The sequence below is a fragment of the Callorhinus ursinus genome, unplaced genomic scaffold (assembly GCF_003265705.2).
Source record: "Callorhinus ursinus isolate GAN/ISIS: 27379988/994484 unplaced genomic scaffold, GSC_fseal_2.0 scaffold2, whole genome shotgun sequence".
In the NCBI taxonomy this organism is placed as follows: Eukaryota; Metazoa; Chordata; class Mammalia; order Carnivora; family Otariidae; genus Callorhinus; species Callorhinus ursinus.
Window position 1 is genome coordinate 51875294 of NW_027397064.1, and position 27945 is coordinate 51903238.

A 27945-nucleotide genomic window follows, 5' to 3' on the forward strand; every position below is an offset into this window, starting at 1 on the left:
GTCAGTTGTGTCAGAGAATGGACTTCAGTGTCATAGTCAGTCACATGGGGAACTTTCAAAGAAGATATGTGTGTATAAAAGTATTAGTTAGATTTTAATGCTTATGGGAGATTGAAGAGGGCTTGAGCATCCACAAAATGCGAGTATGTTCCAGTGCCTGGCTTTTAGGCTTCTACAGCCAGGTCCCATGTGCTCTTTTTAGCTGGGCAGGTCTTTGTCTTTCTTGCCTTGTGAATAGAAGTCCTGTCTGACTTCTGTGAGTTCACTCAGATCATTGCTCATCACAGAATACTCTAATACTCTTTTAACTTGGTTTATAAATTCTACCCATTTTTTTAAGTCTTAACTTTTCTACAAAGCTTTTCACCTTTATCACAGCTCTTATCATTTTCTCATTTTTCTAAATCCTTTTTTGTAATACTTTATATGTATACAACACACCCTAGAAGATAAACTCATATTTCATAACTGTTATTTCTTAGGATGTAAAGCCTTTCTTCCTGGGTTGACTGGAAATTTACTTTACTTGTTAATGCTTACAGTGCCAGGTGTACAGTAGGTGCTCGATGAATTGATCACATTAAGCAGCCTAAATGGAAGAAAATTAAACAAAATGATAATTGCTGTGTTTAAGTGAAGATTTCATGGGTGAATTTTTTTCTCTTATTCTTTCTAAATTTGGTATAATTTTGCTATATTACTCTACACATTTATAATATATAAAATAAGCAGCTATTAGATAGTTCTTTTTACTTATATCTTAAATACTATTTGTTTTAGTAACATTGGACCCAAACATATTTATTTAGTGCTTTAATATCTATTACATGTTGTATTTATATCTTTTTTTTTTTCTAATAGGAGGAAAGGACAGACGGAGTGGCCTCATTCTGACAATTCCATTATGCCTGGAACAGACAAATATGGATGAGCTGAGTGTTACCTTAGACTACCTACTCAGCATTCCAAGGTGACTCTAAAGGTGTCTTTTTAAAAATCTTGATATGTTGTCATTCACTTACTAATGTTTCCTGTTATTAAGATGTATGTTGCTATGTCACCTGCTTTTATTAGTGAAATTATAATTAAAAACACTAGAATCAATCATTTCTGTTATAACAGCAGATAAAAGAATTATTGTATGCTCTTAAGGCACTGGATAATGTGATACAGATTTCCAAAATGTATGCACTGTCAACTTTTAAGGAACACAAAGACAGAGCATCTCTGTACCATGCAACTTGAGAAAACATAGAGAAGTGAATTTAGTAGAAAGCGTCTTTTATTTAAATAACTATTTCACTATATAGATATAAACCTGTAGGTTTTAATATACTGAGTAAAGGCTATTAGGAATTCAAAGCATTTTTATTTTAAAAAATGGAAAAAATATTTATGTTTTAATTGAAGATCCTTGGATTTTGTATTTCTTGGGTGAAGACAAAACAAACTTTTCTTGTTGCTTGAGCCTCCCTATCACTTCAACAACAAAAATAAGCTCCCTTCCCAATTTCCTCTTCCATATGTGATATTTGGAGGCTAAAGTCTTACTGCATGTTAGAATCATCTGGAGATTTTTTTTTTTCAAAATTCTTATGCTCTCACTGGGTGTTATGCACAAACAATGAATCATGGAACACTACATCAAAAACTAATGATGTAATGTATGGTGATTAACATAACAATAAAAAAATTTAAAGATTAATAAAAAAAAAAATTCTTATGCTCTCCAGGCTCTTGGGAGGTCTGCTCATCAGATGTTTTTTTAAAAAAATCTTTTAATGGGGTGCCTGGCTGGCTCAGTTGGTGGAGCATATAACTCTTGATCTTGGGGTTGTGAGTTCAAGCCCCACACTGGGTGTAGAAATTACTTAAAATCTTTAAAAAAAAATCCTTCGGGTTTCTGGGTGCCTCAGTTGGTTAAACGTCTGACTTTTGATTTTGGCTTGGGTCATAATCTTGGGGTCCTGGGATCAAGCCCTCTGTCGGGCTTCCCGTTCAATGTGGAGTCTGCTTGGGATTCTCTTTCTCTTTCTCCCTCTGGCCACCCCCACCCCCCCGCTCATGTTCTCACTCTCTCTAATAAGTGAATAAAATCTTTAAAAAAAAAAGTCCTTTATAATCCTTTAAGCTTCCCAGGTAATTCTTATTTGCAGTCAGATTTGCAGTCTGCTATAATAAAGAATGCGAATGAGGACAGACCTTTTTGTTTGTAAAGTATAGAGGTGGTTTTGGAACAAAACTCTCTCTTATTTAATGCTCTTGAGGTCCAGATAATGATTTTTAAACATTTTAGTCAGAACAGTTCTTTGTATTCTTCCTGTATTTGCATTACTGATAAAATGGATTATTTCGTTTTAAACCACCTTGCAGAGTTATAGGGTTAAAACTATATTTTAGAACCACTGACTTTAAATCATACCTGCTTCCAGTATTGGCCTGTAATTTAATGATTCTCTTGCTGATTGTTTTTTTCTGTATTGGGGAAATAGAAGTCTTCAAGTGAGAATTTCCAATTTTTTTTTTTTACTTTCTGGGAAGGAAAGTTAGCAAAACTGACAGTGTGCTGTGTTAGTATTGAATAACCTTCCTAATCCTTTGAGCTGAATGCTAGTTTGTATCATTCACCATTAGATAACAAACTATTTCTAGGTAAATGATACCAGCTAGACATACAGCTAACACATTCTGAAAAAGTATGTATGATTCATAGATTGTTACATGTGATTAGTGAACTTAGGGCGATCTGAACCAACTGCCTTATGTAGATGAGGGAATTGAGACTCAAGTTATAGTTACTTGCCCAGGATTATACAGCTAGTTAGTAGTAGAGCTGGGACTAGAATCTGTCATTGCTGACACCAATCCAGAGCTCTTCATATTTCAAATGAATAGAGTTTAGTATAGTTGAATCTTAGGTGAGGTGAGGTTCTGAAGTTGGAATGTACTGTACCAATTAGTGATAGAATTATCCATGAAAAATGCCTAAGCAGGGATTAGAGGTTAGAGACTTACAGACTTTTTTCATGAACATGCTAGGTTTTCCTCTAGTGACGCTGGAGGAACATGTCACTGAGGCTAAGTTCCAGAAGACACATTCAGCTTGTGGTTAAGTTTGTATTAAAAAAATGCATCCTTATGGGGTGCCTGGGTGGCTCAGTCTCTTCAGGTCTTCTGCCTGTTTTTTAATCATATTACTTTTTTTTCATGTTGAGTTGTAGAAGTTCTTTGTATATTTTTGATATTAATCCCTTATTGGATATATCACTTGCAAATAGCTTCTCCTAGGTTGCCTTTTTGTTTTGTTGATGATTTCCTTTGCTGTGCAAAAGCTTTTTATTTTGGCATAGTCCCAGTAGTTTTTGCTCTTGTTTCCCTCGTCTGAGAAGACATATCCATAAGTATGTTGCTAAAGCCAATGTACAAGATTATTTTTTAAATTTCTCTTTCTTCTATGTTGTTATTAGTGTATAGAAAAGCAACCAATTTCTTTGTATCTTACAACTTTACTGATTTCATTTATTACTTCAAATAGTTTTTTGGTGGCATCCTTAGAGTTTTCTGTATATGACATCTTCAGATAATGACAGTTTTACTTCTTTCTTAACAGTTTGGGTATCTTTTATTTCTTTTTCTTGTTTGCTGACTTCCAGTACTATGCTGAACAAAAGTGGTGAGAGTAGACATCCTTGTCTTGTTCCTGATCTTAAAGGAAATGCTTTCCATTTTTCACCATTGAGTATGATGTTAGCTGTGGGTTTTTCTTATATGGCCTTTATTATGTTGAGGTATGTTCCCTCTAAATCCACTTTGTTGATAATGTTTATCATGAACAGATGTTGTGTTTTGTCAGATGCTTTTTCTGCATCTATTGACATAATCATGCAGTTTTTATCCTTTCTCTTGTTAATGTCATGGTATGACATCGATTGATTTGCAAATATCAAACTGTCCTTTCATCCCTGGAATAAATCTTACTTGGTCATGCTGAATAATCCTTCTACTGTATTATTAAATGTGCTTTGCTTATATTTTGTTGAGGATTTTTGCATCCACAGTCTTTAGGCATATTGGCCTGTATTTTTCTTTTTCTGTATTATCTTTGTCTGGTTTTGGTATCAGGATAATGTTGGCCTTACAGAATGAATTTGGAAGTTTCCCTTCCTCTTCTATTTTTTAGAATAGTTTGATAAGAATGGGTATTAACTCCTTAGATATTTGGTTGAATTTACCTGCGAAGCCATCTTGTCCTGGACTTTTGTTTGGGAGTTTTTTGATTACCAATTCAATTTTGTTACTAGTAATCAGTATGTCCATATTTTCTGTTTCTTCCTGATGCAGTTTTAGAAGATTGTTTCTAGGAGTTGATCCATTTCATCTAGGTTGTTTAATTTGTTGGCATATAATTTTTTATAGCATTATTTCCTAATTCTTCATATTTCTGTGGTGTCAGTTGTCCTCCTTTATCCTTTCTGATTTTATTTATTTCAGTTCCCTTTTTTTTGATTAGTCCAGCTAAAGGTTTATCAGTTTTATCTTTTTAAAGAATCAGCTCTTCGTTTCTTTGACCTTTTCTAATTTTTTTATAGTCTCTATTTATTTCCACCCTCATCTTTATCATTTCCTTCCTTCTGACATTGGGTTTTATTTGTTCTTTTTCTGGTTCCTATAGGTGTAAGATTAGATTGTTTATTTGAGATTTTTCATGTTTCTTGAGGTAGGTTTGTATCATTAAGAACTTCCGTTTTAGAACTGCTTTTGCTGCATCCCAAAGATTTTGTACTGTTGTGTTTTTGTTTTATTTGTCTTCATGTATTTTTTTATTTTCTCTGATTTCTTCATTGACCCATTGGTTGTTTAGTAGCATGTTGGCTTCCGTGTGTTTGTGTTTTTTCTAGTTTTTTTCTTGTAATTGATTTCTAGTTTCATACTGTTGTGGTAGAAAAAGATGCTTTATATGTCAGTCTTCTTAAATTTATTGAGACTTGTTTTGTGACCTAACATGTGATCTATCCTGGAGAATGTTCCATGTGCATTTGAAAAGAATATGTATTCTGCTGTTTTTGGATGGATTGTTCTGTATATATTTTTTAGGTGCATCTGGCCTAATGTGTCGTTGTTTCCTTGTTAGTAATTATATTCACATGATCTATCCACTGATGTAAGTGGGTTATTAAAGTCCTCTACTATTATTGCATCACTGTCAGTTTCTCCCTTTATGTCTGTTAAAATTTGTTATATGTACTTAGATGCTCTTATGTTGGGTGCCTAGATGTTTATAATTGTTACGTTCTCTTGTTGAATAGATCCTTTTATCATTATGTAATGGCCAGTGTTGTCTCTCGCTACAGTCTTTCTTTTAAAGTCTATTTTGTCTGGGCGCCTGGGTGGCTCAGATGGTTAAGCATCTGCCTTTGGCTCTCCTGGGATCGAGTTCCTCATTGGGCTCCCTGCTCTGTGGGGAGCCTGCTTTTCCCTCTGCCTCTGCCTCTGCCTCTCTCTCTCTCTCTCTCTCTCTCTCTCTCTCTCTCTGACGCTCATGAATAAATAAACAAAACATTAAAAAATAAATAAATAAATAAAGTCTATTTTGTCTGTTGTAAGTATTGCTGTCCCAGCTTTTTTTTCTTTTTTGCTTCCTTCTGCCTGGAATATCCTTTTCCATCCTTTTACTTTCAGTCTGTATGTGTCTAGGTCAGAAGTGAGTCTTTCGTAGGCAGCTTTTTTTTTTTTTTAATTAGTTTAGTCACCCAATGTCTTTTGATTAGAGCATTTAGTCAATTTATATTTAGAGTAATTTTGATAGGTATATACTTAATTGCCATTTTGTTAATTGTTTTCTGGTTGTTTTTGTAGTTCTTGTCTATTCCTTTCTTCTCCTGCTCTCTTGTGATTTGATGGCTTTCTGTAGTGTTCTGCTTGGAATCCTTTCTCTTTATTCTTTTGTTTATCTATTATAGGTTTTTGATTTGTGGTTATCATTAAGTTTATATGTAACATCCCGTATGTATAGCAGTCTATGTTGATAGTTGCTTAAGTTAGAACACATTCTAAAAGCGCTAAATTTTTACTACTCCCCCATATTTTATGTATATGATGTCATATTTTATATCTGTTTATTTTGTGTATCCCTTGGAATTTTTGTGGATATAATTGATTTTACTACTTTTGTGCTTTAACCTTGATACTGGCTTTGTAAGTAATTAATCTACTAGTTTTACTATATGTTTACTTTTACCTGTGAACTTTTCTCATAATTTTCTTCTAGTTATGCTGTCTTGTTTTCAACTTAAAGAATGCCCTTTGACATTTCTCATAAGACTGTTTTGGTGGTGATGAACTCCTTTAACTTTTGTTTGTCTGGGAAACTCTTTATCTTTCAATTCTAAGTGATAGTCTTGCTAGGTAGGGTATTCTTGGTTGTAGGTTCTTTTTTTTCCTTTCAGCACTTGAAATATATCATGCCATTCCCTTCTGGACTATGTAACTACTAGTATTCTATATGTTCAGAATTTATAAAAATAATCTAACTGTGGACATTTTTCTTCAAAGAAAATCTGACACAGAAGCCAAATTTATAAAACAGATAGAAATGGAGGTCCACAGCTGTTTCTGCTCATTATCATCTTCCCTTCTCAAACTCCACTTCCATTGTATTGCCCCGTCCCTCACTTTGAAGGAGCCTTCTTGGAGCTTATGGGACTCTGCAGAGCAATTAGAAGATAATTTGAATATGAGTCTAACACCCTTAATTGATCATGGATTTGTCTTCTTAGATTTTGGAAGGTTCAGTATAGTCTGTGAGAGTGTGACTGGGATGGCCCCCCCTTTATTTAATATTATTTTAATAATATTAATAATTTTTTTTTAATGGGACTTGCTTCCAAGGAAGTTTGAGCCTGCACCTTCCCTTTTCCTCCTTAAGAAATGTACTTTTAGCAATGGGGTTATAATTGTATTGACCTTAGAGTTACTTCAGAGTACTGTGGTTAAGTGCTTTGAACATGATTTTTGTGTTGTTTTGTTTTTAATTTTTAGATTTTTTTTTTTTTTTTAGGGAGGGAGAGCAAGGATGGGCTGGAGAGGGGCAGAGGGAAAGAGAGAATCTTAAACAGACTCCACACGCAGCACAGAATCTGACACAGGACTTGACCTGGACTGAAATCAAGAGTCAGACACTTAACTGACTGAGCCACCCCAGTGCCCCTTAACATGCTTTATGCTCCTTTTTTTTTTTTTTTAAGATTTTATTTATTTATTTGACACAGAGAGAGTGAGAGACCGAGAGCAAGTACAAGCAGGGGGAATGGCAGGCAGGGGAGAAGCAGGCTTCCCTCTGAGCATGGAGCCGGATGTGGGACTCGATCCCAGAACCCTGAGATCATGACCTGAGCTGAAGGCAGCCACTTAACCGACTGAGCCACTCAGACACCCAAATTTTTATTTTTACATTTATTATTTGTCTTACTTTTTTTTAAATTTCAAAAGCATATATTGTTTCCCTAGTAACATTAAATAATGTAATGTCTATCTATGAATATAAAGTAGGCAGTAAGTGATTCTGAACTCCTTGAGGGGAGAACTATAATTTGTATTTTTCATAGCTCAGTGTACTACCTCATTCTTAGTCGGTGGTCAGTATAGCTTATGGGTATAGGTTTCTGCTTTTTATTTTACAAGTTCAGTTTCTCAAATGTGGGCTGACTGGACCTAGTAACTGACCATTCTCAGAACAGGTTACATTTTTTTGGAAAAGCAAATAAGCATACTGAAGTTGGTGGCTCAGTAGAAACTATTTTGATGGATAAGAAGTTTGTCTAGGCTGGTCTTACTTTCCTTTTTAGGACTTCAGATTCAAATGGACCTGAGGATTTACTTATGGATGATGATTGGGAGGCATATATGAAAAGAATGTCTTATACTTAAGGAAGTAACAAATAACGTTAAGTCTTACAATTCTCATAACAAACTTATGAGTACAGTCATCATTATCCCTGTCTTGTGTATGAGGGATCTGAGACAGAAAGAATGGGCAATTTAGGTATCTTGAGCAAGAGCATGTGGTAGATCAGGGCTAGAGGGGGTTTTAGAACCTGGCAGTTGGGCTGCTAGCCTGTGTTTCTAATTTTGCTTTGCGTCCATCTGTGGTATAATCACAGAGCAATATCTATTGATAAGTGTTAGTATTTATTCACATTTAACCCAAACCTATCACAGTTGATAATTAACATGTGAAATAATACAGTATTATAAAAGAAATATTGAAAACTTTTTTATTTGTCTTAACACTTTCTTTCAACAGTATATCAGTATATACAGGCAAATCTTGGAGATAATTGCAGGTTCAATTCTAGACCACTGCAATGAAGTGAATATCACAGAAAAGCCATATTTGCATTTACTTCCTCCACTGAAGTCTTGAATCCCTAAGTCATTCGTGAGGGTTGGAATCAACTTCTCCCAAACTTCTGTTAATATTGATATTTTGATTGCTTCCCATAAATCAATGAATGTTCTTAATAGCATCTAGAATGGTGAATCCTTTCCAGAAGGCTTTCAATTTATTTTGCCCAGATCCATCAGAAGAATCACTATCTTTGGCAGCTATAGATTAATGAAATATTCTCAAATAATAAGACTTGAAAGTCAGAATTACTCCTTGACCCATGGGCTGCAGAATGGATGTCGTGTTAGCAAGCATGAAAACAACATTAATCTCACTGTACATCTCCATTAGAGCTCTTAGTTGACCAGACGCATTGTCAATGAGCAGTAATAGTTTAAAAGGTAAGGTATCTTTTTTTTTTTTCCTGAGTAGTAGGTTTCTATAGTGAGCTTAAACCTTTTCAGTTTAAACCATGTGTAAACAGATATAGTTTCATCCAGAGTTTATTGTTTCATTTATAGAGTATAGGCAGGGTAGATTTAGCATAATCCTTTTTTATTTCTTAATTTTTTTTAAGTTGTCTCCATGCCCACTGGGGCTTGAACTCATGACTCTGAGATCAAGACCTGAGCTGATATCAAGAGTCAGTCGCCTGACTGAGCCACCCAGGTGCCCTGATTTATCATAATTCTGAAGGGCCCTAGGATTGTTGGAATGGTAAATGAGCATTGGCTTCAATTTAGTCACCAGCTGCATTAGCCTCTGACAAGAGAGTCAGTCTGTCCTTTTAAGTTTTTTTTTTTTAAGATTTATTTAATTATTTGAGAGAGAGAGAGTGCACATGAGAGAGCATGCCCCTTGGTGGGGGTGGACAGAGGGAGAGGGAGAGAGAGTTTTTCTTAAGCAGACTCTGTGCTGATTATGGAGCCAGACATGGGGCTCAATCTCACGACCCTGTGATCACAACCTGAGCCAAAGCCAAGAGTCAGACACTTACCTGACTGTGCCACCCAGGTGCCCCTTTCCTTTGAAGTTTTGAAGCCAGGCATTGACTTCTCCTCTCTAGCTGTACAAGTTCTAGATGGCATATTTTTCCAATAGAAGGTTGTTTGTCTACATTGAAAATCTGTTGTAGAGTGTAGCCACTTTCAGTAGTGATCCTAGCTAGATGTTTTGGTGGAGAGCTTCTGCAGCTTCTACATCAGCACTTGCTGCTTTACCTTGCACTTTTACATTGTAGAGACAGCTTTCCGTAAGCCTCATGAACCAACTCTGCTAGCTTCAGACTTTCTCCTGCAGCCTCCTCACCTCTCTCAGCCTTCCTAGAATTGAAGAGAGTTAGGGCCTTGCTCTGGATTCAGCTTTGACTTAAGGGAATGTTGTGGCTGGTTTGGTTTTCTATCCAGACCACTCAGACTCTCTCCATATCAGCAATAGGAATGTTTTGCTTTCTTATCGTTCATTTGTTCACAGGAGTAGCACTTTTAATTTCCTTCCATAAATATTTCCTTTGTATTTACAACTTGGCTGACTAGTGCAGGAAACCTAGCTTTTAGCCTGTGTTAGCTTTCTTTATGCTTTCCTCACTAAGCTTAATCATTTTTAGCTTTTGTTTCAGAGTAAAAGACATGAGACTCTTCATTTCACTTGAACACTGAGAAGCCACTGAAGAGTTATGAATTGGCCTAATTTCAGTATTATTATGTCTCAGGGACTAGGGAGGCCCAAAGACAGGGAGAGAGGGGGCAACAACCAGTAGGTAGAACAGTCAGAACACATAACACTTAGTAAGTTCTCCGTCTTACATGGGTATGGATTGTGGCACCCCAAAAGAATTATAATAGTAACATCAAAGATCACAGATCACCATAACACATATAATAATTTGAAGTTTGAAATATAACAGGAATTACTAAAATGTGACACAGAGACATAAAGTGAGCAAATGCTGTTGGGAAAATGCCGCCTATAGAGTTGATGGACGCAGGGTTGCCACAGACCTTCAATTTGTAGAAAATGTAGTATCTGTGAAGTGCAGTAAAGCAAAGTACAATAAAAATAAAATACCTGTATTTAAAATCTGTATTTTCTATCTTAAAGGGAACTTGTTGATCATCCAATTGTAGAATCATGGAACATCATCAGGATTGGAAAGTACATTAACAATCATCTAGGCTAACCACCTTCTCCATTCTTAAATTTTTTCTAGAAATATGCCAAGTACTTGCCCAGATTAATCTTGATTAGATTACTATTGATTCTGTAATGATTCAAAATCTACAAAAGTTACCTTTCAATTTTTTTCAAGTTTTGATTTTTTTAAAATTCAAACTTGGATCTTAAGTCAGTCCTTCCTGATTGTAGAAAAACTCATTTATGTTACAGAATAAACATTAGAATGCAGAGGTTTAATAATTTGCCAAAAATCAATAGACATTAAGATCATAAGTCTTTAGTCACTCAGTAAATATGTGAGACCCTATAATGAGCTCCTCATTGTTCCAGGTGCTGAGGAAATGGGTGAACAAAGGAGACCCAGTCCCCGCCCTTATTATGCACCTTATGTGTAATGATCCAACGAATATTACAAATAAATTCACAGTATATTGGATGTTCATGAATGCTATAAAGACAAAGCATGAAAAGAGTTAAGAGAGATGGCACGTGTGGCAATATTTTACAAAATGATAGGATGATGTTTTACCAGAGATAATGGAAGTGAGGGGCAAGCCGTACCAATATCTAATGGAAGAGCATTTAAGAAAGAGCATTTATGACAGAGAGAGCAGTTAGTGCAAAGACCCTGAGGCAGGAGCAGGCTCAGCACATTGTGAGATCAGCTAGGAGGTAGTATGGTGGGAGCAGTTTGAGAGAGGTCCAGAGTTCTAGAACTGTGGTCAGATGAGAGAGGCCAGAATCAGATCTTAGAGGACCTGGTAGGCCATGGTAAAGGCTTCAGTTCTGAAGGAGAAGGAAAGCCATTGTTGCTTTCTGACTAGGGAGTGATGTGCACCATCTAACATTTTTTTTTTTTTTAAGATTTTATTTATTTATTTCACAGAGAGACACAGCGAGAGAGGGAACCCAAGCAAGGGGAGTGGGAGAGGGAGAAGCAGGCTTCCCATGGAGCAGGGAGCCCGATGCGGGGCTCAATCCCAGGACCCTGGGATCATGCCGAAGGCAGACGCTTAACGACTGAGCCACCCAGGCCCCCCTCCCTCTAACATTTCTAAAGGCTGTCTCTGTTTAACGCACCGTGCTAAAAGCTGCCAGGATATCAGTAAGATAACATCCTCGCTTTCTGGAAGCATGTTATCTAATGAAGATAAATTGTAAACAAGTAATTACAATAAAAACATAAGTGAAATTAGTTGCCATAATATAAGTGTAAGCAGAGCTGTATGAGTGGAAAAGAAGGAACCCTTAGTTATAATCAAAGAAATTAGTGAAGAGCTACAATGTACTGAACCCGAGAAATCCATTGACAGTCTGTTTCTAATCAAAGTGAGTGGGCTTGTTAAGGAGCCTCTCCTCTTTTAATAGTAGTTTTAAACTCAGCCACCTCACCCTCAAAAGGCTCTAATGGGGGAGGAACAAGGAGAATAGGTGTTAATAGATTTTTTGTTATTGTTCTTTAGATGTAATTATAAACATGTTAAGAGCAATAGGAGTTTATTAATACTAGTACTGCAGCTCCTCTAACATACTCTTTTATAAAGGACAGAACATGCTTCTAAATTAAATATGTTAAAAAATATTTGAGGGGCGCCTGGGTGGCTCAGTCTTGGTTAAGCGTCTTCCTTTGGCTCAGGTCGTGATCCCAGGGTCCTGGGATCCCAGGGTCCTCCCTCTGCCTGCTCCCCCTGCTTGTGTTCTCTCTCTCTGTCAAATAAACAAATAAAATCTTTAAAAAAAATACTTGAAACTATCATTCCACTTACAGGAATGAAGTAAAAAAAAAGTAAAACAGTCATTTCATGTAGTTGAAAGATCATTTGGTCTTGCAGTTTTCAAATAGTATCTCTCAGTTGTATGTATTTTCATTATCTTAGTAAAATGTGAGAAAATTATGATTAAGGCTGTTTTTAAGTCCCCTAAAAGATAAATTTAGAGTACTTTATGCCCTTAAGATCACTTCAGATGGTATTTGCAAGCTTCATTATTTTCTTTCTCTTAATATACGGATTAGAGTGTGCTTTGAAATAAAATGTGTTATTTGCGTAAAACTTCTTTAACAAAATGGTCGTGTAACCTGTATCTCTGAGAAGCAGATGCCAGTTGAGAAGAAAGTACCAAATTATGGGGATGGCACACTTCTCTTGGCTGTAGTACCAGAAAGGGAAGCCTTCTACTGGACAACTCTGTGTGTCTTACCTTCCCCTTCTGCAAATTTCCATAAGGCATTGGTAGAGATCCTGAGTTGCTTTTACTTCTCTGAAGACCACTCAATAGCCAGCTACCTTACCTAGGTTGGTCTCTTTTGATGAGGTGTCCTTACCTAAGTTACTTGTATCCTACCTAAGTTATAGTGGTCTTCCTAGATGTCTTGTTGGTGAGGAACTCCAAGAATTTCCTCCTTACCTGATCCTACAGCTTGCAATTAGATGTCAGATTTGCTTCCCCAAGCAAGTCTTTATATGCTCTTGCTAAACCAAAGTGATCATTGTATTGCCTCACATTCCCCCCACCAAAGAATACTTAGTCCTTTATTTTAAAATGCAAAATCCAAAAATGAGTACTTCAGCATTTTTTTATTGAGTTATAATTCACATACTTTAAACATCAACTTTTTAAATTGTACAATTTAGTGGTTTTCAGTATATTGACAAGGTTGTGTGACTATTACACACTCTCATCCATTAGGCCAAAACGAAATGCTGCATTCATTAGCAGTCACTCCCCATTCTCTTCTCCTCCTAGCCCTTGGCACCTACTGATCTGTATGATCTGTCTCTGTGTATTTGTTTATTCTGGACATTTCATATAAATATAATCGTACAATATGTGGGCTTTTGCCTCTGATTTCTTTCACTTAGCGTAATGTTTTCAAGGTTTATCCATGTTGTAGCATGTATAAGTGCTTTTTTTTTTTTTTAAGATTTTATTTATGGGGTGCCTGGGTGGCTCAGTCGTTAAGCGTCTGCCTTCTGCTCAGGTCATGATCCCAGGATCCTGGGATTGAGCCCTGCATCGGGCTCCCAGCTCAGTGGGGAGCCTGCTTCTCCCTCTCCCACTCCCCCTGCTTGTGTTCCCTCTCTTGCTGTCTCTCTCTGTCAAATAAATAAATAAACAAAATCTTTAAAAAAAATAAAAGGATTGAAAAAAAAAAGATTTTATTTATTTATGTGAGAGAGAAAGATCCACAGCAGGAGCACGGGGGAGGGGGAGAAGCAGACTCCCTGCTGAGCAGGGAGCCTGCCATGGGGTTCAGTCCCAGGACCCTGAGATGACCTGAGCTGAAGGCAGACACTTAACTGACTGAGACTCCCAGCGCCCCAGTACTTCATTCATTTTTATAGTGAATAATATTCCATTATATATAGATTACCATATTTTGTTTTTCTCTTCATCATTGATGGACATTTGAGTTGTTTCTACTTTTGGCTGTTAGGAATTATGCTGCTGTGAACATTTGTGTGCATGTTTTTTGTATGAACATATATTTCAGTTTGTCTCATCTTTTGAACAGTTCCCTTTTTCTTTGGAAGCTCAGCTTCTGTCCCTGCCTACAGAGGCCCCTGTTCTTATAAATCTTTGGCAGTACCATCCTCTTACTTGTAACTTTACTGTTGCTTGGTAGATTTGGACATCACTTCTCCAAGAATCCCCCCCTTGAGGCTGATGTGAAAACTTGGAAGAAGTAAGGCAGGATTAGTAAAATCCCCAGGATTGTTGGATTTAAATCTTAGGAAAGGGTTTGCTGATTACCTTTCCTAAAAGGTATGTGATTGATAGAACTTTGAGTGTGGAGAGGTTTCACTACCAAATCCTTGCTCTGCTAAGTAAAACTGCTGTTTCTTCTGTATTGGAGAGAGAGCAGTTGAGATCTGTGCATTGAATTCATTTTATAAGTAAAAAGAATAATAATCATAAAGCAGCTATGGAGTTTGGTCTTTAGCATGGAGTTTTTAGTGTAGTTGTTGTATTTTACTAGGGTAGGCTTCTGGGAAATGTTTAGTTAATACTTGAATAATTGAATGTAATATGTAGTAATAACATATTCTAACACTCAAGATAATATTTGCTGGTCAAGGAACCGAGAATGCAAAGGTGAGGGGGGTGTATGTTTAGACATGGTGTATTCAAGTTTTCAATGACTAGGTAAACCAAGTACTATCTCATTTCATTAAATTTTCCCAAAAAATCCCAAGAAATCCATTTCCAAAGGTTTAGTGATAGCTTACTTTATTTTCTACCTGTCTTTTTTTTTTTTTTTTAAGATTTTATTTATTTGAGAGAGAGTGAAAGTGAGAGAGATCACAGAAGGAGAGGGAGAAGCAGACTCACCACTGAACAGAGAGCCCAGTGGGGAGCTCGATCCCAGGACCCCGGGATCATGACCTGAGCCGAAGGCAGATGTCTAACCAACTGAGCTACCCAGGCGCCCCTATTTTCTACCTGTTTTAAGCTATCACTTCTACTTCTGGCAGGAAGGAGAGGCAAGAAGTCTGTATGCATTTGGCAGTCATTAGTTACATACTTCACTGGAATCCCATTTTATAAATGAAGAAATTGAAAGGCTCTTGAGACTGAGTGTTGCTCTGATTTCTTCTCTTTTTAAGACATTGACTTCCTGTACCTTTAGAGTAATTTTCTTGCCAAATTAGTTTGTAAATTGTCAGTGCTTCCTAAAATGAGAAAAATCAAATTTCTTGAAGAAACTGAAAGGATACCCTGAAGAATTTTATTAATGACAGTGTAAACCAAACCAAGTGAGATTAATGCTGCTTCATATATGATTAAGCTTTAGACTTTATTTAGGATTATAAAGAATAAAGTATGAAGCCTGTTTTAATACTTTATATTTTGTTTGTTTGTTTCAGTGAAAAGTGTAAGGCTAGAGGATTTACCGTGATTGTGGATGGCAGAAAATCACAGTGGAATGTGGTGAAAACAGTAGTCTTAATGCTACAGGTAATTTTGTTTTTGACTATTAGGAAATGGCTTTATTTTATAGCAACAGATAAAGTGATAATGGCAGATGCATTTCATTTATTTCACTGTGCCCAAAATTCTCAGCAGTGACTGAGTTCTGAAATGCACACTACTGGATTTTTTTAAAATTCAATTCTTAGAGGTTTGACTTTGAATAGTAAAATAAATTTCAGACCTATTCAAAAGATTTGTAAATGATCAAAAATAGTATGTCATGTTTAAATAATTTAGTAAGTAGGCCAGTGAGTCCAAAAGTGTGAGATATTGTTGGACTTACCTGGGAGCTTCTGCATGCTGTGATATCTGCATCATCCCCTGTCTACTCTGTTCTGTTACTGTAGGTAGGGAGCAGGACTGGGTAAATCTAGTCTGGAAAAGCTTCTTATGTGGTTCTGAGCAGTCATTTCCTTCTGTTCCTTACTTTCCTCTAAAAAGTACCAGGATTTATGGTACTCTTATTTCTCATCCAGAAGAAATGTACTTGACAGCTGTGTCCTTGGGAACTTTAGCAGCCCACAAACCAGCATTTAATAAACAGCTGCAGTTGCAAAGTCTTTGGTCTGATACTAGTCTTTGTGTTTCCTTGTGTTCCTCACAGAAAGATTTCATGATCTTTCCTTGTACTAGGTACCTACCTAGTAAACTTTCATTGCTTTATTATAAGGGTATTGATGTTGTGATCTGAAATGGAAAAATAAAACATTCGAGTGATTTAAAGGCGGCAGATTGCTCTAATGTATCTGGGTTTCCTTAGAAAGGCTTTAAGAGAGTGTAGAAGTTAAGTGAGTTAAATAAAAAAGATTATCTAATTTAGATGGAAAAAGTGAAAAGGGCATTCCTAGCAGGGACATTGGCTTTAGTGATAGCTCAGAAGTGAAGCAAACATAATGAAGGGAGTTGATGGCAGGTCAGTTTGGGGAAAATAGAAGTTGACAGTTATAGGGGATACAGAACATTCAGTTAGGTAAATATTAGTGATATTGAAAGAAAGATCAAGACTTTTAAATGAATTGGGAAATAATTAGTAGCTGGTTTTGGGTTCTGTGGAAAGTATAATTTCGAATTTTATTTTATTTTATTTCATTTTTATTTATTTTTTTAAAGATTTTATTTATTTATTTGAGAGAGAGAGAGAGAGCACAAGCAGGAGTGGCAGAGGCAGAGGGAGAAGCAGACTCCCCGCTGAGTAGGGAGCCCTGTGCTGGCTCCATCCCAGGACCCTGAGATCATGACCCAAGCTGAAGGCAGACATTTAACTGAGCCACGCAGGAATTTTAAATGATAACTAAGAAGAATGATTCTTTTTTTTTTTTTAAGATTTTATTTATTTATTTGATAGAGACACAGCGAGAGAGGGAACACAAGCAGAGGGAGTGGGAGAGGGAGAAGCAGGCTTCCCGCGGAGCAGGGAGCCCGATGTGGGACTCGATCCCAGGACCCTGGGATCATGACCTGAGCAGAAGGCAGACACTTAACCACTGAGCCACGTAGGTGCCCCAAGAAGAATGATTCTTAATGTTTTATTTTTTATTTGGGATTATTAGGAAAAAGGGATTTGGGGGATAGGAACTAGTAATTTTAGTGCTTAATATGGTTCGGGTAGTGTACTAAACTTCCTATAAATTAATCTCATTTAATTTTATCCTCACAAACTTTGTAAGCAGGTTCTATTATCTCAAAAGATCAGCTGAGGCTCAGAGATTTCATTAATTAATTTTTAAAAAAGATTTTTATTTGAGAGAGAGAGAAGTAGACTCCCCACTGAGCAGGGAGCCTGATGTGGGGCTGGATCCCAGGACCCTGAGATCATGACCTGAGCCGAAGGCAGATGCTTAACTGACTGAGCCACCCAGGCACCCCGAGGCTCAAAGATTTTAAATGAACTTAACCAGGTTGTTGTAATGAACATGGGAAAGAGCTGCAGTTGGAACTTAACATGGCCTAACCCCCAAGTCTTGGCTTTATCTTTTACAAAGGGTATATTTACCAGTGGGGGTTTTGGAGGTGGTCCCCAAATTATCCACCCATTACCTCCTTCTTAAATATGTGGCCTAAACCTTTATCATTAGAATCACTCCTTTGGGTTGGAAAGGATATCAGTTTTTTAAGGGAGCACAGATTGGTATCCCATCACTTTTTCTGTCAGATATATTCCCAGCACTTTTATATCCCAACCCTGAAGATGAACTCTTCTTGGTAAAAGTTGTTAAAATAACTATTAGGTGAGAACTCCATTAATTATGACCTTGTGTTCTTCCTTTCATCCTGTCATTCAACTGTGTCACAGATGACTTGTTTGGGACTTGCTGTATGAACTGGCCTTTGATCAGTGGCAGTTTTGAAGAACAGTCAGTGGATGATTTAATCCCCTCTTGTGATTTTTTTTCTGATAGATATTTTAACAACTTTTGGATTTATTAATAGTTAATTTTTCAGAAGTTGCAATGGCCTTTTGTTTACTCCTAGTCAGACAGTTTTGACATAAATCATTCATTGCTTTTATTTTAAAAGGTACTAGTACCAGTTATTTGGGATCCCAGAGCTTAGTGGTGGCTTTGTTTATAACTGATATTCTCTAAAATGAGTGGTTTGGCTTTTCTTGTTTCTCACAACTTCAATATTCAGTGATTTTGAAGTAATAGTCTTCCACAAGTCAATATATAAGTAAACCTCAATCTAACCTAAATTTCCCAGCCTCTAGGATAACTTTTGATACCTTTGAATTTATTTATCTTATTCATAGCCCAGTCATTGCGGGGGGGCACCAGATTTGTTATGTGCCCAAAATTGTGCTTAAATTGAAAGATTTGTTTTCTTCTAATTAATAATAATTAATTATAACCATATTTATTAGTATTCAGTTGTGCTGTTTATGGTCTTGAATGGTATTTGACCCCTAGTTTGTAAATAAAGATTTATTGGAACTCAACTATGCACATTCATTTATATTTTTTATAGCTGCTTTCATACTGCAATGACAGACTTGAAGTAGTTGCGGTAGAGACTGCATATCCTGCAAAGCCTAATATTTATTATCTACACCTTCAGAAAGAATTCACTTATTCCTGGTGTAGAACGTTTAAAATGGTGTGGTAGAACTTCAGAGTCAGACCTGGTTTCTGTTTTAGCACCATCAGTTAACAACTCTGTTATATTGGACAAGTTTCTTTAGTTCTTTGAAACTTGGTTTGCTTTTCTATAAAATTGGGAGAATGAGATCTACTTGTTAATGTGAATTCATTTATTCAACAGTTATTTATGGAGTGTTTTCTATATGCCAGGCACTGTCATAGGCTGGAGATATAGGAGTGACATGATAGATAAGGTAATTGCCATTGGGAAGCTAATGTTCTACTTAAGGAGTCAGACAGTAACTAGGCAAATTACTAAATAATGTAACAACAGATAGTGATAAATGTTATGAAGAAAAATACAGTAGTAAAAGGAGATTGAGTCAGATGGTGCTACTTTAGATAGGGTAGTCAGGGACGTTCTCTCTAAAAAGGGAATGTTTGAGTAGAATCTTAATGGAGGGAGCATTCTTCCTAGGTGTATAGGGCAACAAACACTCCCCACAGAGGAAACATCAAGGGCATAAGCCTCAGGTGGAAACAGACTTATTATAGTCCAGGAACAGCTTGAAGCTTAGTATGGCTGTGGTAGGGGAGTGAGCTGAGAGGGGAGGGGTGTGAGGTGAGGTCTGAGGGTCAGTGGGGGCCTGAGCTTGGAGGGCTTTCTAGGCCTTGGTAAGGAGTTTGAATTTTGCTGTGAGCATGAGAAAATGTGAAGAAAGAAGGGAGGCCTGTTAAGAGGATATTTTAAAAAGCTGACTAGTTTGGGGATGTTAGCAATGTGGGTGGTAGAAATGGATAGATTTAAGATCTAATTTAAAGATAGACTGTATGGGGTTTGCTGGTAAAATATACATGGAATATTTTATTAACTCAGTAAATGTTAACTTCCATTCTTCTTTAGGTAATATGAATAACCATATCTAGTAAATGTGAAATTGTATTTGTCAGAGATAAGCTTGTCCTTTTCTTCAAGTTAATAACCAAGCAGAATCAGGGCTTCTTTGTATAATGGCCAGTAAGAAATTTATTTTGTGAGAAAATTGATTTTACATTATTTGAAGAAATTCTCCAAGATGATTGTGTTAGAAAAAATTTTTTTCATATAGTAGAAAAACCAAATGTAATAGTTGGCCAATTAAAAATTGTCTTGTAGTTTAATCTGAATATGTCCCTATTAGAGAGATTCAGTAAAACACAAAAATAATTCACATGTACTGCATATATTACATTGTATATTTGAAATCTTTACTGAATCAACTTGTCTTTCCAAGTATTTCTTTATTGCCATGTATGGTTTTGAAGTTTGGAGTATTTCTTATTATTTTAATTCTTTTCCAAAGGTCTCTTAATTCTCAGCCCAACCATGAAACCTAGTAATTTATAACTTTAAGAAATTGTTCATTTTACACGTATAATTTATAATTTTTTTTTTGTATTTTATAGAATGTTGTTCCAGCTGAGGTGTCCCTTGTTTGTGTAGTGAAGCCTGATGAATTCTGGGATAAGAAAGTCACACATTTTTGTTTTTGGAAAGAAAAGGATAGACTTGGCTTTGAGGTAAATACACTATAAAAAAGCAGAAATGTGTTGTATCTTTAAAAATAGCATTTTGCAAAAAAAAAAAATAAAATAAAAAGCATTTTGCTGGTATTTTGTTTGCTCATCGTTGGATACTAAGCTGTGCTTATGCAGTGATGAGTCAGTGCCTGAGCAATGATGAGTATGTCACTGACATTCAGATACTTGTGGAATAAATTATGATTCTTTGTCAAAGACCACAATTCTTTCTTGTTTTCATTTGTATCACTCTTTATAAACTTTGAGTAAGTAGACCTTTTTATTTAAAAAAAAAAAAGTATTGCATTACCAAGAGGACATTTAGCTAATACTAGGAAATCCTGGACATTTTGAAGTTGGAGTCTATTTTGTGTGATATGTCATAATTATTTTTAGTATCTGGTTTGGTTTTGATCCATGAAAAAAGTTATCTATCTATTGACGTTATTCTCTTCATTTGTCTTGTGTAAAAATACATCTTATTGTAGATCAGAAAGAAGTCCCAGATGGAATACAAATTTAAACAGTTCTGTCATATTTTTCCTGCCACCCCTGTTAAAAGTTTTTTTTTTTTTAATCCTTGATACTGTATCTGGTTCTGAAGTGTACCTTGCTTGACATTAGTATAGTTAGTTCAGCTTTCTTTTGACTAGTGTTTGCATGTTGTATCTTTTTCCATATTACCTATTTACCTATCATCTGTTTTCCTATCTATTTCTTTATATTTAAAGTGGATTTCTTAAGAGTATCCTTAGGTCTTGCTTTCATATCTATTCTGACAATCTGTCCTTTACAGTGTTTTGTAAGACCATTTATATTTAATTATTGATACAGGTGGATTAAATCTATCATCTTGCTAGATTTTATGTACTTTTTGGTTCTTTTTTTTGCCTTCTTTTGGATTATTTTTTATGATTACATTTTATTTCCATTATGGTTTATATCCCTTATTAATTTTTTGTGTGTGCGCATGCCATAAGTTTACAGTATACATCTTTAATTAGTGTACTGTTATCTTCAAATAATATGCCACTTAATATGTAGTAGAAATTACTTAAAACAGTATATATCCAGTACTTCCCATTATTGTCATACATTTTACTTTTACTATTCTGTAAACACACAATAGATGGCTACTGTTTTTGCCATTGATAGTTTATTTACAGCAATTAAAATAATAAAAAAATGAATTTCATCTTTCTTTATGCCACTTATGGTATTATTCATTTCTTTTTGGAGATTCATCTTTTTGTTTGATATATTCCTTCTGCCTGAAGGATTTTCTTTAACATATCTTGCAGTGCAGGTCTGTTGGCATTGAATTTTTTTAGCTTTTGTTTTCCTGAAAAAAACCTATTGTTTCTATTATGGTTTCAAAAGATATTTTCAGTGGGTATGGAATTTTGTTTCATTATTTCTTTTAGCACATTAAGTATATCACACCATTGACTTGTCATTCCTATAGCTTCTGAGGAGAGTTCTATTATTTGTATCCTTGGTCTGCTGTGTGCCATATATCTTTTTTCCCTGTTGGCCACCTTTAAGATTTTCACTTTATTTCTGGGTTTTCAGCATTTTTATTATATAATGTATATATGTATTTTATTTGGTATTTGTTCTCTTTGATGTTCTCTGCATTTGTTGGATCTCTGGTTTGATGCCTGCCATCAATTTTGGATATTTTCAGATATTTTCTTTGCCCCATTTTCTTTTTATATTTCTTCTAGAATTCCAATTGTATATATGTTAGACTGTTTGAAAATTTTTCACCATTCTGGGTTGGTGTTCTGTTTTATTTATTTTTTAAGTGTTATCTCTTTGTGTTTTAGTTTGGTCCATTTAGTTTTGATCCATTTTGAAGTTTACCATTTGTTTCTTTGTCTTTATTGAGTTTGTTAATGACCTGTTTGTTGTAAACTTACTTCATCTATGTTACCATGTTTTTGGTTTGTAATATTTCTTTTTTTCCCTAATTTTTTATTTTTTTAAATTAACATATAATGTATTATTTGTTTCAAGGGGACAGGTCTGTGATTCATCAGTCTTACACAACACCCAGCGCTCACCACAGCACATAGCCACCCCAGTGTCCATCACCCAGCCTCCTCATCCCCTGACCCGCCTCCACTCCAGCAACCCTCAGTTTGTTTCCTATGATTAGGAGTCTCTTACGGTTTGTCTTCCTCTCTGGTTTTGTCTTCATTTTTTCCTCTCTTCCGTTATGATCTTCTTCCTTGTTACTTAAATTCCACATATCAGTGAGATCATATGATGATTGCCTTTCTCTGATTGACTTATTTTGCTTAGCATAATCCCCTCTAGTTCCATCACGTTGTTGCAAATGGCAAGATTTCATTTTTTTGATGGCTGCATAATATTCCATTGTATATATCTACCACATCTTCTTTATCCATTCATCTGTTGATGGGCATCTGGGCTCTTTCCATAGTTTCGCTATTGTGGACATTGCAGCTATAAACATTGGGGTGCAGGTGCCTCTTTGGATTACTACATTTGTATCTTTGGGGTAAATAACCAGTAGTGCAGTTGCTGGGTCGTAGGGTAGCTCTATTTTCAACTTTTTTGAGGAACCTCCATACTGTTCTCCAGAGTGCCTGCACCAGCTTGCATTCCTGGTTTGTAACATTTCTGTTTGATTCTTCCTTATAGTTTCTATCTCTGCTGAAATTCCCCATCTGTTTTTGCATGTTGTCTTGCAGTTTTTCCGTGAGAACCTTTAGCATGTGTTACATTATCTTAAATTCCCTACCTGATACTTCCGCTCTCTGGGTCTGTCTTACTCTAGTTATATCGTTTCCTTTGTTTCCTGACAGTGGGTTGTTTTCTTGGTTTTTGCATGTTGGACATCTTGTTTAGGATAGCAAAGACTGAGGTAAATAGTATTGCGCCTACACATGGGCCCACCTTGGTTTTTGCTAGGCTTTTAGTAGAGCAGGAGAATTAGCCGAGCCAGGAGTTGAATTGACTTGGGCTTTTGCTGTTGCTGTTATTTTCTTCAGTGCACCACAGGCTTCAGATTCCTCTAGAGCTACTTATGTTGAAGATGGTGCTAACTTGCCAGAGACTGTTTTGTTTTTTTTTTTCCAATGTTTATCCCACCCTCAACTATAGGTCTTTCCTTTGCACCTTGCCTCAGAAAAGATCTTTTTCCACTATTGACTCTCCATTAGCAAAAGACTGCTGTTCCTTGTTATTCATTGTTTGTCAGAGGGGCATTTTCTGTTGTTCTGAGTCAACCTCAGTCTTAGGCAGGCTTTGTGATGCTGGGTCTAGGGAATAGGGCCCTCTATCCCAGGTTTAGGAGGCCTGTGGTAGCCTGGGCTCATCATATATTCTTGTCTCTACTAGGATAGAGGGCTTTTCTTTTCCTTCCCTCTAGCAACAGTGGGGCTGTATTTGTGCTCTAAGGTCATCTGGGTTTGCTGCTTTTCCCTCAGGACATGAAGGTTTTTATTCTCTGGAGGAGACAGAGTTGAAGAATCTGGGCCATCCTTCAGCTTCATGCCACTGCAGTAGTGGCGGCTGTTTGCTTCCCCCAGGGCTGTACTCTGAGAGAGGCTGTTTTGGAGTTTCTTATCTTTACTATCCCAGTCTTTCTCATGATTCCCAGAGGTCTGTGGAGAAGAGCCCGTGAGTGACTGAATTCTTCTTGTGTCCATGCTTCCCAGGGGTTCTGTACTTTTGAATTAGTTCACATTTGGCCTTTAGCAGTTCGTTAAAAATGTTAGCTGAATTCTTACCTGGCTTGTATCATGGCTGGCATTTTTCCCAGGTAAGCAAGTGCTCCAGCCCCATCTTTTCTTGAAGACACTGGTCTATCCTTAGATTTCAGGTTAGTTGGTTGTCCTGTTAACCCTCATGGGTTCCAGAAAAGTTGTTGTTTTTCAGATTAACTTGCATCATTTTGGTGGTGGTGGTGGTGGTGTAAGTGTTGGAGCATTGTTCTTTCCAGCCTTCTACATCCTAAGCAGAAACAAGTTGCACTTTTCCTCCTGCTTTTATCTTACACACTTTTGTCATTGGTTGACTTGACTGTGACGTAGACTTAGTGAAAAGCTGTGCCAGCATTGTAGGGGTGGGCAGCCTGGGCTGCTGGGTTCCATTAGGAAAGGTGTTACCTGATAGTTGAATGGGAAACTGCATCCCAAGGAGGAGAAACAAAAGTATAGTGAGGGAAGAGAGTAAAGTTTCAAATCAGGAGGCCTGAATGTTGCCATGGTTGAGTAACTTCTGACTGGTAGGGAGGTCTGCTGTTCATGCCAGGGGCGCACAGGAGGTGTTGCTCTGAGAGAAAGCAAAATGAGCAGAGGCCAGTGGTATAGAAACTAAAGCTGCGAACACTCAGTAGGAGAAAAGATCCCTTTTATGAAGAGCCCATCACATCCTGCTTTAAGCATAGACATCTGCTTAGAAAAGCTTTGCCTTGTTGGGTCTCATGCTATATGAATTCATAGTGACTAAACACCTTGCATCTTAGAGGGTAAAATAGAAGACAGATTTCCTGTCTGCTTAGATCTAATGTCATAGATTCATGTTTAAAACTCAACTGTGAAAGTTTCTTTGATCACCATATTATTTTCTTTTAGACATTGAAGAGATTCAGCTAGAATATTTTCCCAAGTAAATAAGCGCTAGGCACTTATTAAAAAGCCTAATATCCTAATGAGATGAGAGTAAGTAATTTCAAATGCTGGCTAATACACTGACAAACATATTCAACTTTAAGGTGCAGTTCACAGCCATTTTTGATACTTAGAGCTATATATAATTAAATTCAATGTAGATGTTTGTTTAATTAAAAATTATTTTCCTTGGTGTTATTTGGATCATTTGAGCTGTTGTAATTAAGCTTGTGTTTTGGTATATATTCTGAATATTTTTATTTTTTATTTTAAATTTTTTTATTTGACAGAGAGGTGAGAGAGAGCACAAGTGGGGGGGAGGGGCAAAGGGAGAGGGAGAAGTAGACTGAGCAGGAAGCCCAACACAGGGCTCCATCCCAGGGCCCTGGGATGATGACCTGAGCTGAAGGCAGACACTTAACCAACTGAGCCACCCAGGCACCCCTATATTCTAAATATTTTTAAAGTATAACTTTGTTATAAATACTGGTGTTCCTATAAGCAAGAGTATGTTTTACTTTATAGAATTATCCATAAAGATTTATTACCAGATGTCGACAACATTCATCAAATAAACACGTAGTAGTTTTAATGACACCTTGTTCTTCCAGCATGATTTCACATTTCCTTGCTCATCATCTTTCCTGAATTTTTTCTTCTAGATAACTTTCTTCCTGTTCACTTCTCTGATGTTTTCCATTAGCTATTGAATATTCTTCTCTTGTTGCTCACCTAAATATTTCCTTATGTATTGTCTTATCGCTGAAATAGGTATCTACCTGTCCAGTTTCCCTTTTAGCAATTCAGAGATTCATGTACTTTTGTCCTTCAGCAGCATTATACCTAGTGGCTTTGAATGCTTTTGTTGCTTAGATGATAGTATCTGTAGTCTATCAAATGACAAGATAAAATTGAAGTAGTACTGGTATTAATCTTATCCTCAAATTGGGAGACTAATAATGAAAAGGATCTCTACCTTATTCTTTATTGTCATTCTTGAGAGTAAAAGTGTTATTTACTGGCGATGATAATCAGCCACCATTCTAAATTGTTTTCTTATCTCTTCTTAATACTGCATTTGATTCTGGTTTTTATTTTTTATTTTTTGTTTTTGTTTTTTGAGGCCTAACAAATGTTAGGCTCCAAGACCAAAGATTTCCTTCGTGCTCTTCTGTCAGTGCCTCTGGCTCCATGTATTATGACTCTTCCCAGTTTTTGCAGGAAGCTGTTTTCCCTTAGTGAAAAAAATATTACCCAGCTGACAAATAACAAGCAGACATACACATTGAAATAATATGTATATACACACACGAATCTGTAGTAAGCATGCAAAGACATAAAGACGTTTTTAATTCACATCTTGCACCCACATTCTTAGCATTAAGTAAGATGAAATATGAAACATCTGAGTGCCTGCAGAGTGAGAGGTTCTGTGTTAGGTTCTTTGGGAATGTTTTATTAGGAAAGGATAAGTGTTCTAGTTACAGATGGAATAGTGACCATAAAGGAGAAACAAGTTTTAAATCTTTCTAAAAGTTAGATTTTAGACTAAAAACCTTCACAAATGTTTTGGTTAAATGGCAAGTATCTTTCTCTTCAAACTTGCTGAGCAATGGTATGTGCTAGTTAATAAAATATTGTGGTTTAGTCATTTAATTTGTCTTATCTTAATCTAACATATATAAAATAGAGGAAAAAGTTGTATTCACTGTTAAAAAATTTTATGGTTTTTACTTCCTTTGAAAGGACTTGGCAAAGGTTTGAAAAACTTTATGTCGGTAGTGATCTTTTTTATTTAACTTTTTATAGTTCCACTGTTTTATTCTGGCTCCCTTTGTGCTTGTTTTCTAGGTTTCAGATTTCCTTGGAGGTAGATCTGAAGTATAGGTTCCTGCTTAAAATGATAGCTACTTTGAATGTAATTGATTAATCTTTTCTTCAAGAATTTAATGGTACTGATACATATTAGAATATTCATGGAAATGGAGAGTCAAAAATACTTCAGAATTATTTAGCAATTAAATTAGATAAGAATCGGAATATGATCTCTACCACAATCTTGAATAGATAAAGCATATGTTATAGTGTAATTTTCATAAAAGTAAAAACATGACTCTCATGTAAATATAAAATAAACACAAATCAAACATATGCAGCTCATTATCTAATGAGGTTATTAGTCATTTGTGAGGTGCCATTCAAAGAGCTTTTGAGGATTTTAGGATTTTTATAGACAGATAAGATTGCCGAGTTAGATACAGAACTGGTTAATGTCCTTCAGATCCAAAAATTCTAAAGTTTGAGGTTGTTTTATTTCACTAGACAGAAATTGATCAGTTTCACTGGTCATAAATTATTTGCATTTTTTTCTGAGCAAAATCTATAAGTTGACCTCCGTCCCTGGTTAGTCTCTGGGAAGTGAGTCAAAGGTACAGGCCCAGCATTGCATGCAGGAACAATATCTTTTGCCCATTCCTAAGATTTAGATAGATTTTCTAACACATGAATCTCATTTCATCAAAATTATTATTTAGCATATGATGACGTCTTTCGGTACTCTAAAACTTATGGTAAAAAAGGTAGTATATAGTACGATTAAATGATATTTGAACTTTCATTTATGAACAATAAAAGATTTTCTATACTTTCAAAGAGTCTACCAGACCAGACTTGCAAACCTTTTCTCATTTATAGTTGCTTAAAAAGAAATGTAAAAATTATAAAAATAAACTAGCTGATTTTTTTTTTTTTTAAAGAGGGACACAGAGGGGCAGAGGGAGAAGGAGAGAGAATATTAAGCAAGTTCCATGCCCAGCGTGGAGTCCCAATGCAAGGCTTGATGTCACAACCCTTAGATCATGACCTGAGCCAAAACCAAGAGTTGGATGCTTAACCTACTGAACCACGTAGGTGCCCCAAATCAGCCGATTTTTTTAAAGTACAGAAGTTGAAATTTCAAAAATTAGGTTATGAAAATAATTACCCCCTCTGTTTTTTAAGATCTAATACCATTTTCTTTCTCTTTCTTTCTTTCTTTCTTTCTTTCTTTTTTTCTTTCTTTCTTTCTTTCTTTTCTTTCTTTTCTTTCTTTTCTTTCTTTTCTTTCTTTTCTTTCTTTCTTTTCTTTCTT

At 36.0% G+C, this 27945-nt stretch overlaps 1 protein-coding gene across 4 annotated transcripts in view; it reads left to right on the forward strand.

Moving 5' to 3' along the window:
* SESTD1 (SEC14 and spectrin domain containing 1) overlaps positions 1-27945 on the forward strand; it is a 133789-nt gene that overhangs the window by 39538 nt on the left and 66306 nt on the right. For 3 of the 4 annotated variants that reach the window (XM_025849227.2, XM_025849220.2, XM_025849211.2), the window contains 3 exons: positions 862-970; positions 15430-15520; positions 20059-20172. In XM_025849227.2, the coding sequence (XP_025705012.1) occupies positions 862-970; positions 15430-15520; positions 20059-20172 (314 nt within the window). The remainder of the gene's footprint in view (positions 1-861; positions 971-15429; positions 15521-20058; positions 20173-27945) is intronic. The other variant, XM_073881826.1, reaches the window with a different exon arrangement.